The sequence below is a fragment of the Vombatus ursinus genome, unplaced genomic scaffold, assembly GCF_900497805.2.
Source record: "Vombatus ursinus unplaced genomic scaffold, bare-nosed wombat genome assembly UNPS02000481.1, whole genome shotgun sequence".
Taxonomy (NCBI): Eukaryota; Metazoa; Chordata; class Mammalia; order Diprotodontia; family Vombatidae; genus Vombatus; species Vombatus ursinus.
The window spans coordinates 344,788-357,131 of NW_020940259.1; the positions used below are offsets into that span (position 1 = coordinate 344,788).

Sequence of the window (12,344 nt, forward strand, 5' to 3'; positions counted from 1 at the left end):
AACTATCCTTTATAACAAACAAAAACAGTTGATCAAAACAATCAAAATTATTTCATTAGATTGAGAGTGCTAAGTTCTGCACCTTAACTCACCACCTCTCTACTGAGGGGGGAAAATTGTGTTCATCTTGTACTCTAGAGTCAAGGTTGGTTGTTGCATTTAACTTAATTCTGGCGTTTTTCTGTGTTGTTTTATTTAAGTTCTTATACACCCTATTTATATTATTGCCATGATTCTATCTTTCCTTTCCCTCGGTTCATACTTGTCTTCATGTGTTTCTGATTTGCAACTATCCATTGTTTCTTATAGCTTAATACTATTCAATTACATTTATATACCATAATTGTTCAGCTATTCTGTAGTCAATGAACACTTTTATGCAAAAACAATAGTTTTTGTTACTGCAAAGTCTGCTTTACTATGAATATTTTGGTATGTATGAGGCCTTTGTTTAGATTAGATCCCAATTTCACATGTATAGAAATAAACAGATGTCTAATTATCTCTAGTTCACAGACTGTATTAACAAAGTGATAGGGAAAGTGTGAATTGGTTTGATCCAAAGGAAATAAATGTAAATTCTGAATCCTCATATTTTTCACTAGTTTCAAGAATATTTTGATGCCACTGGACAATTTTCTTAATCTAGATTTTAGTAGTAAATTAACCCACCACCACCCCTGCCATAATACAACATAAAACAGTTCTGGACCCAAATGTACTCTGAGACACTGACCTAGAGTTTAAATACTTTGTCCCCCTTGAACCTATGTGCACTGCAAATGTCTCTTCCTTGTTTTGAAAGTGGTTAAAATGATTTTATTATGTTCTTTCTCCACCACTACACTTCTTCCTTGCTCTTTGCCTCTCTCTCTCTACCTCTGTCCCTCCCTCCCCCCTCCCCTTCCTCCCTCCCTTTTTCCTGCTCTCAACCAGGAGATACACAATGTGGGTGACTCATGTGTTTTATCATTTCACCACACCAATCTATGGAGTTTTTTCCAACTCCAGTATACAGCAAGAGAATGGAGTTTCATATCTTGAATAACAAAGCACTCTGTAGACATTGGATAACAGTGGTTGCAACAATCAGATATCTGACATATTTTGCAGAACAGCAAAATATAAAAACATCAGTTTTAACTTTTAGTAGCGACACTTGGTGGCGCTGCAGGCTAAGGTGGGGGAGACACTATGTCTCTGCAGACTGGTTTCTTAGAAACTGAAACAGACTAGAAGACTGGGACAAAGACAGAGGAAGGGACATTATTAGCTGGAGCTGGGGAAGGATACAAGCCTGGGCCCTGTGCTGCTCACCAACAGTTTAGAACCTGGCAAATAAATGTGACTCACAGAATTCGGATCTAATTTGAGGTAGAGCTGGGCGATTCAAGCCGAAAAGGAGGCAGCCAAAGGAACAATGGATCCCAAAAAGAAAGCAATTCTACGGCAAAGGCAAGTCCTGTTCCTTGTTTTTTTGCTGTGGGTGTCTGAGGCCGGCTGCGAGCTGGGGAGGTTTTTGGTGGCTGAGGAGACTGAGATCGGCTCCTTTGTGACAAATGTAGCGAGGGACTTAGGGTTAGAGTTAGGGGATCTATCAACCAGAAGGGCCCGAATCGCTTCCAGAGGAAATAAACCGTTTTTGCAGCTCAATGGTGAGACTGGAGATTTGGTCCTAAAAGAGAAACTGGACCGGGAGGAGTTGTGCGGCTCCGCCGAGCCCTGTCTGCTGCCTTTCCAGATCTTACTGGAAAACCCTTTAAAGATATTTCGCGCTGAGCTTCGGGTGAGAGACATTAATGATCATTCGCCCGTGTTCCTAGAACCAGAGATGCTTCTGAAAATCCCAGAAAATAGTATTCTCGGTACTGTTTTGCCTCTGAAAAACGCCGAAGATTTGGATGTAGGAAGTAACGCTGTGCAGAACTATACCATCAGCCCTAACTCCCATTTCTATGTTCAAACTCACAGCCGCAGTGAAGGCAGGAAGTTCCCAGAGCTGGTGTTGATCAAAGCTCTGGATCGTGAGGCGCAATCGGAATTTACACTAACCCTCACGGCCATAGATGATGGGTCCCCGCCCAGGTCTGGGACGGTTCGCGTCCGCATAGTGGTTTTGGACATTAATGATAATGCTCCTGTATTTACTCAACCTAGATATGAGGTTCGGATCCCTGAAAACAATTCCATTGGCTCCCTGGTCGTCACCGTCTCTGCTAGAGACTCAGACGCTGGAAATAACGGAGAAATATTGTATTCGCTTTTTCATAGTTCTGAGGAAATTATCAAAACTTTTGAAATAAACCCCATCTCAGGAGATGTTCGACTTAGAAAAAAACTAGATTTTGAGACAATTCAACGGTATGAGGTAGATATCGAAGGAACTGATGGTGGTGGCCTTTCCGGGAAATGTACTGTAATTGTTCAGGTGATAGATCTGAATGACAATGCCCCTGAACTGACGATATCGTCACTTACCAGCTCCATCCCAGAGAATGTGCCCGAGTCTGTGGTGGTTGTTTTCAGTATTTCAGATTTGGACTCAGGAGAAAACGGAAGGCTGGTTTGCTCCATTCAAGAAGATATCCCTTTTACTCTACAACCATCCATAGAAAATTTTTATACCTTGGTAACAGAAGGAGCGCTGGACAGAGAGATTAAGGCCCTGTATGATGTCACAATTACTGTCACGGATTTGGGGTTTCCAAGGCTCAAAACTATGCACAACATCACAGTGTTCATCTCTGACGTCAATGACAACCCACCAGTATTTACTCAGACAGCATATACACTCTACCTCAGGGAGAACAACAGTCCTGCCTTCCACCTTGGCAGTGTTAGTGCCAATGATAGGGACTCAGGGACCAATGCCAAAGTCACCTATTCACTGCAGCCTCCGGGACCTGAAAATTTATCCCTCTTTTCCTATGTCTCCATCAATTCAGACAATGGACATCTCTATGCTCTGAGATCCCTGGATTATGAAGACATTCAAACTTTCCAATTCACTGTGAGGGCTACTGATGGAGGCTCCCCAGCCCTCAGCAGCCAGGTTCTTGTTCAAGTCGTGGTCCTAGATGAGAATGACAACTCTCCTTTTGTGCTGTATCCTTTGCAAAATGGCACAACTCCCTGCAATGACTTGGTACCCAGGGCAGCAGAGCCAGGTTACTTGGTCACCAAAGTAGTGGCTGTGGATAGAGACTCAGGGCAAAATTCCTGGCTTTCCTACCAGCTGTTCAAGGCCACAGACCCAGGGCTCTTCACTGTGTGGGCCCATAATGGGGAAGTACGAACAGCAAGGCCCATCAGTGACAGAGATGCCATCAAGCAGAGGCTCTTGGTGTTGGTGAAGGACAATGGGCAGCCACCTCTATCCACAGCAGCCACATTGAACGTGCTCTTGGTGGATGGATTCTCTGAGCCATATATAAAGCTCCAAGAATCTACCGCTGAGCCAGTCCAGACTGATTCTCTCACCCTCTACTTGATCATTTCTTTGGCTTCTGTCTCTTTTCTCTTCCTATTCTCCATCATTGGGTTCACTGTACTACACCTATGGAGGAAGAAAAGAGAAGCTTCAGACAGCAGCCACTTTGGGCCCAGTGGTCCCTTCCCAGGCCATTTGGTGGATGTCAGTGGCACTGGGACTCTGTCCCATAGCTACCAGTATGAGGTGTGTCTGACCAGTGGTTCTGGGACTGGTGAATTTAAGTTCTTGAAGCCAATTATCTCCAGTGTCCCTGCTCACACTAATGGCAAGGATTCAGAAGAAATTGCTACCTTTCGGAATAGCTTAGGCTTCAGTTAGAGATGAATTTTCCCCCCAATAATTCTTTCAAGAGCAGTTCTTTTTCTCTGCCTCTGAATGAAATTTTAAATAATTTTAAGGATTTGTTCTTTATGTGTTTTCCAAATTTTAAATGTTCTTTTCCACCTTTGTATAATAAAAATTGATCATGTCCTTCAGATCATGTCCTTCCATGGCATTACTTGTAAAGGCTTTTGTGCATAATATTCCTTAAAATATACTTCTCCTGTCTATAACCAAATTCATCCTCAAATAAAATAGATTTCAACTATCAGTGAGCATGTATGAGGCTGCAGTTTCTTTCTGAGCCTTTTTACTCACCTTTAAATGAGTTCAGTTATGCACAGCTTATGTATTTTTTAAATCTCATGAGTTTTCTCTGCGTATTTCTATTTCCAGTAATTGCTATGAAATAGACTATATCCCCAGGCCCAATTTTAGTTACTGTATAAGGTCGTTATTTTCTCTTGTTGTATTATGTGTGTGGATGTAGCAGATGCTCAGTAGGTTGAGGATTTTTTTCTCCTTTTTTGTTAGGATTTGTTAAGTCATTCTTTTCTCAAATGTAATGATTTTCATCTGATTCTATGAAGATATACTGTGTTCACCAAGTAAGAAAATATATGTGAACCATATCTCCTTTCCTTTCAATCTACCATTGAAAGAACCATATACTGGAAAGGTGACTATATATGTCTTCATGAAACCAGAGGAGAGTACCCTCAGCTAATTTCAACAGTACACATACTTTATAAACTATTTCCTGTCCCTCTGAAGTTCTCGGTAATTGATTCAATTTTCTGTTGTAAGTGTAACCGTGGCAAGATTCTTCTACTGAGACAAGTAATGATGCCACAAGCAGATAAAGAATACCACAATTATGCCTGTGGAGTGGCGGGCTAGTTTTGTAGGAGAGAGTGAAAGGGGATAGTGCTGGAGTATTCCATGAATGGTTATTTTCCTTTTCATTTAACATTGTTTTTCATTACTTCTCTACTCTTAGAAAGTATTTTATGCTTAGCTAAAACACCGTGTGCTTGAATTTGTTTACATCTCCTGAAACACACATTAGAGAACATTTATTTTGCAAGAATCAATAGGTTGTAACTATTTTTACTGGACTGAACAATCCTTGAGTTATTTGATTGAGACGCTTGGTGGCGCTGTCGGCCAGGAAGGAGACGAAAGGAAAATCCCAGAGCAAAACGTTCAGTCAAATTATCCTCATTCCTTTTTGAAAAGCAGCCGGGTCTGCAGGGCACTTTCAGGCTCTGCCTAAATCCTGAACTCTGCTACTGCAAACGTTGTCGTAGCTGGAATCTGAGCAGGGGAGTCCTGTGCCCATCCCGCAGTATTTTCTGACTTGGAGCCGCCACAGCAGCATCGCTGTGTTTAGTCTTCAGTTGATGTGGAGAGACCGTGATGGCGCCAGCACCGAGGGAAATGATCAGGCAAGTTCTCTTTGTCTATATTTTTCTTTATGGGGGGTTCCGCGTGGCGTGTGAAACCATTCGCTATTCTATAGCTGAAGAAATAGCGATCGGCTCCTTCGTGGCCAATTTTGCAAAGGACCTGGGGCTGGATGTGAAAGAGCTGCCTTCTCGGCAGACTCGGCTCGTTGCGGACGGTAATGGGGAGCATTTCTTATTGGACCTGAGAACAGGGGAACTGGTCACAAAGGACAGAATAGACCGGGAAGAAATATGCGCCCATATGGATGAGTGCATCGTCCGTTTTGAATTATTGCTGCAAAATCCATTGAGGTTCTTCCGGGCTGAGGTGGTCATTTCTGATGTCAACGATCACTCACCTCAGTTCCCAGAGGATGAATTCATTTTAAAGATCCCTGAAATTACTACCATTGGAACTCGCTTCCCCCTGGAAAGTGCCCAGGATTTAGATATGGGGGAAAATGCCCTCCAGACCTACACGCTCACTCCACTAAGTGAGCTTTTTGTTTTGCACACCCGGGAGAGCACCGATGGCATTGGCAAGTACCCGGAGCTGCTCCTGGCAAAGGCCCTGGACCGCGAGGAGCAGCCAGAACTCGAGTTCATACTCACAGCAGTGGATGGCGGAATTCCGCCCAGCTCGGGAACCGCCAAGATCCGTATCATTGTTCTGGATGCAAATGACAATGCCCCAGTGTTCTCGCAGTCTCTGTACCGAGCTACTGTTGCAGAAAACAGTCCAGTAGGCTTTGTAGTGATTACTGTATCTGCAACTGACTCAGACCAAGGTAGTAATGGAGAAGTGACTTACTCATTCAGTCAAAATGCCAGCAAAGGTCGTCGTGCTCTCCAGATTGACCCTCAGATGTGGGAAATTTGAATCTCCAAACTTCTGGACTTTGAAATGATTGAGAAATATGAACTGAGTGTTCAGGCCACTGATGGAGGGGGGCTATCCTCGCACTGTAAAGTCCTCGTGGAGGTGGTGGATGTGAATGACAACCCTCCTGAAGTGACAGTGACATCTCTTTCCACCCTACTCCCTGAAGACTCTTTACCTGGAACAGTGGTGGCCCTTTTTAGCGTCCGAGACCAAGACTCTGGGGACCAAGGGAGAGCATCTTGCTCCATTCCAGATGACATCCCCTTCATCCTGAAACGGACTTTCAGCAATTATTATGAGCTAGTGACAGATACAGCCTTGGATCGGGAAAGGGTTTCCAGCTATAACATAACAATCACTGCCATAGACTCGGGATCTCCTAGTCTCTCAGCTTGGGAGACTGTCATGGTGCAAATATTAGATGTCAATGATAACCTCCCTCTCTTCAACCAATCGTCCCACACTATGTATGTAACTGAAAATAACAGACCTTCCCTGATGATTGGAGGGGTACATGCTACTGATTCAGATTCGGGGCAGAATGCTAAAGTGACATATTCTATCTGGCCTGAGAACAAAAATTCTCCCTTTTCATCCCCATTCATTTCCATCAATTCAGAAAATGGACAGATCTACATTTCGAAGACTCTTGATTATGAGAAAACTAAAGACTTCAAAGTGACCGTGCAAGCATCAGATTCAGGGTCCCCTTCCTTAAGCACTAATGTCACAGTATATGTAGTCATTGTGGATGAAAATGACAATGCTCCAGTTATTTTATATCCTATACAGAACCACTCTTCTGCCTACAGTGAACTGGTCCCCAGGATGGCTGAAGAAGGTTACTTGGTTACTAAAGTTGTTGCTGTGGATGAAGACTCAGGTCAGAATTCCTGGCTTTCCTATCAATTGCTCAAGGCCACGGACCCTGGATTGTTCATTGTATGGTCCCATAATGGAGAAGTTCGAACTGCGAGGTCCATCAGCGACAGAGATGATATCAGGCAGAAACTCATTATCCTTGTAAGAGACAATGGTGTCCCAATACTCTCTACTCCTGCAACTCTAGACCTTCTTCTAGTAGATGGCTTTTCAGAAGCCCATATGCATGTCCCAGATTCCACCGAAGAAGAGAAGCATGATAGCACATTAACCGTTTATTTGATTATTTCATTGGCTTTAATTTCCTTTCTTTTTCTAGTTTCTATCATAATCTTTATAGTTATCAAGGTATATAAGAGGAAACAGCTGAAGGAGAGATCCCACTGCACTGGCCATTTTGATGATGCCAATAATTTCCCAAGAAATTTGGTGGATGTTACTGGCACAGGGACTCTCTTTCAGACATACAAATATGACATGTGTTTAACAGATAGCTCTGGTAATAGTGAATTCAAATTCCTCAAACCTATTATCCCCAGTCTCCTACCTCAGTTGGAGAACAGTGAAATGTTCCCTGAGGGGAATTAAAGCTTTTCCCAAGATTGATGCAGAGGAGAAAGGAAAATAGTGAGACTTTGATCTTGCTTTATGTGTTTTCCAGAATAAGATAGGGAGAGGGGTGTATGAAGATTTCCGTATAGTATAAGCTTGACCCTATGTAGTCTTTATATCATTACTATAATTACCATTGATTATGGGTCCTCTTTTTTGAAAGCATGTTTTACTTTTGGTAGAGCTATTTCTTAACTGTGTAATTTTAAAAATTTCTTTTAGAAACTACCATACATAATGGGCAACTTTTGGAAGTATAATGTATGATCATCTCTAACCCTTGGGCAAACAATGGGTATTTATATGCTTTAACATTAGTGTAGTACACAGAATGCTTAGAATGAATCACAGAAAGATTTAGCATTTAGAAAGGAAAAAAGAAATGTTGAAAATAAAAGTTTCTGTAATACCACAATGCTTCTTTTGAACTATCTAGACTAATTGTCTTATATGTTATATCCCTGAAGAGCTGGAAGATGTTTGAGGGAATGGTTATAGTTTTTAAATACTGATGTGTTCTATTAAAGATTTTACTTCCAATATGCTACATTGGTTCTTATATGTTATAAATTGAATTTATAGAGAAAATTTTGGAAGGCCCTTCAAATAAGAAGTAAAGGCTCATGCATGACACAAATTCCTAGTAGTGATATTAAGAATAATAATATCCATAAGAGAGCAATACTGTTTCTACCAACCTCAAATTCTCCAACACTAGAACAATTTCCAATTCTTCTCCCTTTTATTCCACATATGGGAATATGTGCCATTATCATGTGCTACTTGTTTTCTTCTGCAAAATTTTTGTGAGTTGTTTCTCCTCCAGTTCCATAAACATAACCCACTGCATCATGTCTAGACTACTACAAGATCTCCTAATTAGACTTCCTACCTCTCCTCTTTCTAGTTTATCCTTCAACATCTGTCCTCTGCACTGCTGAAATAGTCATCTTCAACTATAGATTTGACAATGAAATTGCCATTCTCAAAATCTAATTTGCCTACCACTTGCCTTGGGAGCCAAATTAAATTTTTTTGAGAGAAAGAAAACAGAAGCAAAGTAGCTACTGTGGCAAAACTAATTTGCTGATGTATGTCTGAATGATGCATCCATACATAATAGAACCTTATCATTTAGCAACACACATTTCAGGCACCTATTCATTACATTATTCTGAGCTTGCCACTAAGGAAGACACACGGATAAATATGATAAAATCTCTATCCTTAAGTAACTGACAGTCTAGCCAGGGTGGGTAAAAAATGCACATATGACTGTATTAAAAAATATAAAGTTTCATAAGATCAAAGTTGCAAAGCTGGAAGGAACCTTGTAGGTAATTTTGTCCAACTTCTTCATTTTACAGATGAGGAAACTGAAGCTTAGAGAGGTAAAGTGACTTTCTCAAAGTAATTCAGGTTGTAAGTAATAGATCCATGCAAGAATAAAATGATAAATTCATAAAAGAAGTAAAAAAGAGTTATGAGATCAAATTAGAGGATGACCCTGAAGAACTGTATTAGCAAACTGAATATAATAATTTAGCGGATTTGATCTTGTCTTTGTCATGACATGCAGAGTCAGCAAAACATTTTTAGGAATAATTGATAAAGATTTCCACTAACCAGTGTCTAGGATTTTATTATGTACATAGTAGATACCTATTAGATGTTTGTTTCCTTTAATTGGCATGAGCTTTGACATGAGAATCTGACTTTACTCCCCTTCCTCCACACATCTTAGTTCATATTCCTCATCACTTGTTACCCCACTCCTCCCATATGTAAGCCACTACATCACTATTGTGGAATATTCTTATTTATTATCTTTGTCAAATCATAGCTTTTCCTTTCTACAAACTCTGAGGCCTTTATTGCTCAACCTACACATTGCTCCATTTCTTCCAGTAATCTCCAAGGACCAAGTCAGGAGGTTCATTGCATGTGTAAAGGGGCTGGAGTGAGAAAGAGAGGCTGGAAATGGAGAATATAGTGTTACCTTAAAATCAGATCCAGCATCTGCAGCATTAGTCAAAGGAATACTCCATCTCTTCCAGACTAGCAACGTTCTGATTGCCTCACTTTGCATTTGACCATCTGTTCCACCTGCTTCAAGTCCTTCTTAGTACATTTTAGACTCAATTAGTTTGTGGCCTTCTCTCCCATTTTATTGTGGCCTCCATCGCTGGCTTTCTATTCAGTCCCTTTTACTGTTGCTCTTGGTGGTTTCTGAACCATCTCATGTAGGTTTATATGTTCCGTAATCATCACCTTCCCAAATAACTTTAGGTTCATCCTGTAATCAGCAATCCCAACATTCCTCAGAATATAAATTTCTTAATACTTGTGTGTATGCCTTTATAACTCAAATTGGTTGTATGTGTTTGTGTATAATTTATGTTTGTAAATTTTGTTTTTTTTTTCTTTTTAAATGCTTTGTTGGTGTTCTTTTAAAAAACATTCCTGTCATTTCCCAATGACTCATCTTGCCTCCATAGGCTTGTTCCTCATAACAAGCAATCCAATCAATCAAAACAAATCTACACATTAGCTGTCTGAAAATGTATTCCTTATTCCACACCTGTAATCCAATATTTCTTTGTCAAGAGGGGGTAGGCATGCTTCACTACTAGTTCTCTGAAGTTCTGACAACTGGACACTGTATTGTTGCAAGTTCTGAAGTCTTTCAGTGTTGTTTTCCTTTACTCTATTTTGGTCATCATGTAAATTGTTTCCCTCGTTCTGCTCAGTTTCAACTAAACGTTTTTATTTGAATATCACTTAATGTACTTAACTTTCTAAAATGGCTCTCTTTTGGTGATATTATCTATATTTGTCTGAATGTAAGCAGAAGAAAAAGAACTAGCAAAATGTAATGAGGAAAGTAATGAATTTGATAGCAGAAGACCTGCATTCACATCTCAGTTCAACAATTTAGTATTTGTGTGACATTGGGCATTACTTTTTTTCTTGGGGCCTCAATTCTGCACTTGTAAAGTGAGGAGATCAGACCAGATGAAATCTAGGTTTGCTTCTAGATCTAAATCTGTGAAAAAATGCTATAACCCTACCAAACACCTGAGTACTATAACTTCTCTGTTCTTGAATAATAAAATATCTTTTCCTTAAAATATAAGTATCAAATGCTATTGCCACCAGTTTTAGGGACTAATTCCTTTAATTCAGCTTAGTGAACTCAAAAAGACAACTTAATCATTGTATTCCATGATCACCTGACTCCCCAGTCAAAATGTACTTTCTAGTCTACTAGACTACCCCAGTAGACAACTTTGCTGCATGAGGATAAGAACCATTAAAATCTGTGTTGGACCAATATTTATTAATTTATGAATATTTATGAATGAATTATAGCTACTTAATATGAAGGCCACTTCACACAGTGGTTAGAATGCTGGTTTTGGAGGCAGGAAAACCATTTGTTCAAATCTAGCCTCTGACACTGTATATGGGATCTTAGGCAGACACTATATATCTCAGACAACTCCTTAGAACTTATCTGATAAATGATCATGATAAATTGATTATTTTCTGAGTTAGTGAAAAGAATCCCCATGATGATGAAATCATAGATTCTGTCAGAAATCCCACATAATATGGGAGAGAACAGGCTCACAAGAAGAAAGATGTCAATGACTGCAAATCACATTAAAATTATATTGAAGGAGGATAGAATTTTCAAGTGGAAAGAATTAGTAAATGCAAAACAAAATCAGAAAATAATGTGCTGGTCAGCACTGCTTCCTGTTTTGATTTTCCCAGGTCTAGTACTGAAGCTCTAACCTAAGGAATTGAAAATAAAGAAAAAATAAGATTTAACAAGTAAGGTGGTCTCCTATTTAACTTACTTAAAAATAAAATAGCCTCTTATACAAAGGACACAGTGGAGCTGTGGGAGTGGAACATAAATGGTACTGCGATATCTTCCTGAAGCTTAGAACAGTCTAGGTCAATGTTTTGATCAGTACTCAATTCAGATATGCCAAGACAACAGTAATGCATTATGACACTTTTATCACACTCTCAGTACAGACTGCAAATGGGACCAGAGAGAGCTTGAGAAGAGACAGAGAAAAGTACTATTTCTAGTTTTCCCTTCTTATCAATCAAGCAATCAATAAACATTTATTAAACACTTACTGTGTGTCAGGAACTGTGCTAAGCTTCTGTATCAATTCTTTATTCGAATAGGAGATATACCTCTATTCTTAAGTGCATGACAGTTTTTTGAATGATGCAGTATCTAACCAGATTTATTTCAGCCTCGTTTGACCTGCACAAATGGTGATCACGACATAAATGAATCTTTTCTCCTCTTTAAGCATCTGGAGTTCTTACCTGGGTGGGAAGTCCTGTTTGACTAATGTCAGGAAGGAGCAGAGTGGTTACCAGAACTTGTGACAGTGTCTGATTTTCCTAAATGTTCAGATGGCATTTAACTATTTTGCAAAACCTAACAAAAAAGAAGGGTAAACTCAGACAGTTTCAATATTATCTTGCTGAATGGACATCCAGATCCCTCTACTCATACCTCCGAAGGAATTTTTTTTCCCATAAAAGTCCTTGGTCTTGGCCTCTTACTCTCTTATTAGTTTTTCTTATGATAGCCTAATCCCAAACAGACCAGATCCAACTAATGAAAACAGTTCTGGTTAAAAAATAAACCTTGAGGGAATGAGCTATTGTT

The 12,344-nt window shown here is 39.9% G+C and overlaps 1 protein-coding gene and 1 pseudogene across 1 annotated transcript; both read left to right on the forward strand.

Annotated features, from left to right (window-relative positions):
- Nucleotides 1-960: 960 nt before the first annotated feature.
- On the forward strand, nucleotides 961-4,085 carry LOC114037245 (protocadherin beta-16-like). Its single transcript, XM_027854088.1, has one exon. It carries the CDS (start codon nucleotides 1,421-1,423, stop codon nucleotides 3,809-3,811), a length of 2,391 nt encoding a protein of 796 aa, XP_027709889.1. The 5' UTR covers nucleotides 961-1,420; the 3' UTR covers nucleotides 3,812-4,085.
- Nucleotides 4,086-4,156: 71 nt separating this feature from the next.
- LOC114037323 lies at nucleotides 4,157-8,149 on the forward strand (annotated as a pseudogene).
- Nucleotides 8,150-12,344: the final 4,195 nt, after the last annotated feature.

What these genes read in the sequence shown, in the direction of transcription:
- LOC114037245 (XM_027854088.1), top strand. Translation starts at nt 1,421, where the DNA reads ATGGATCCCAAAAAGAAAGCAATTCTACGGCAAAGGCAAGTCCTGTTC.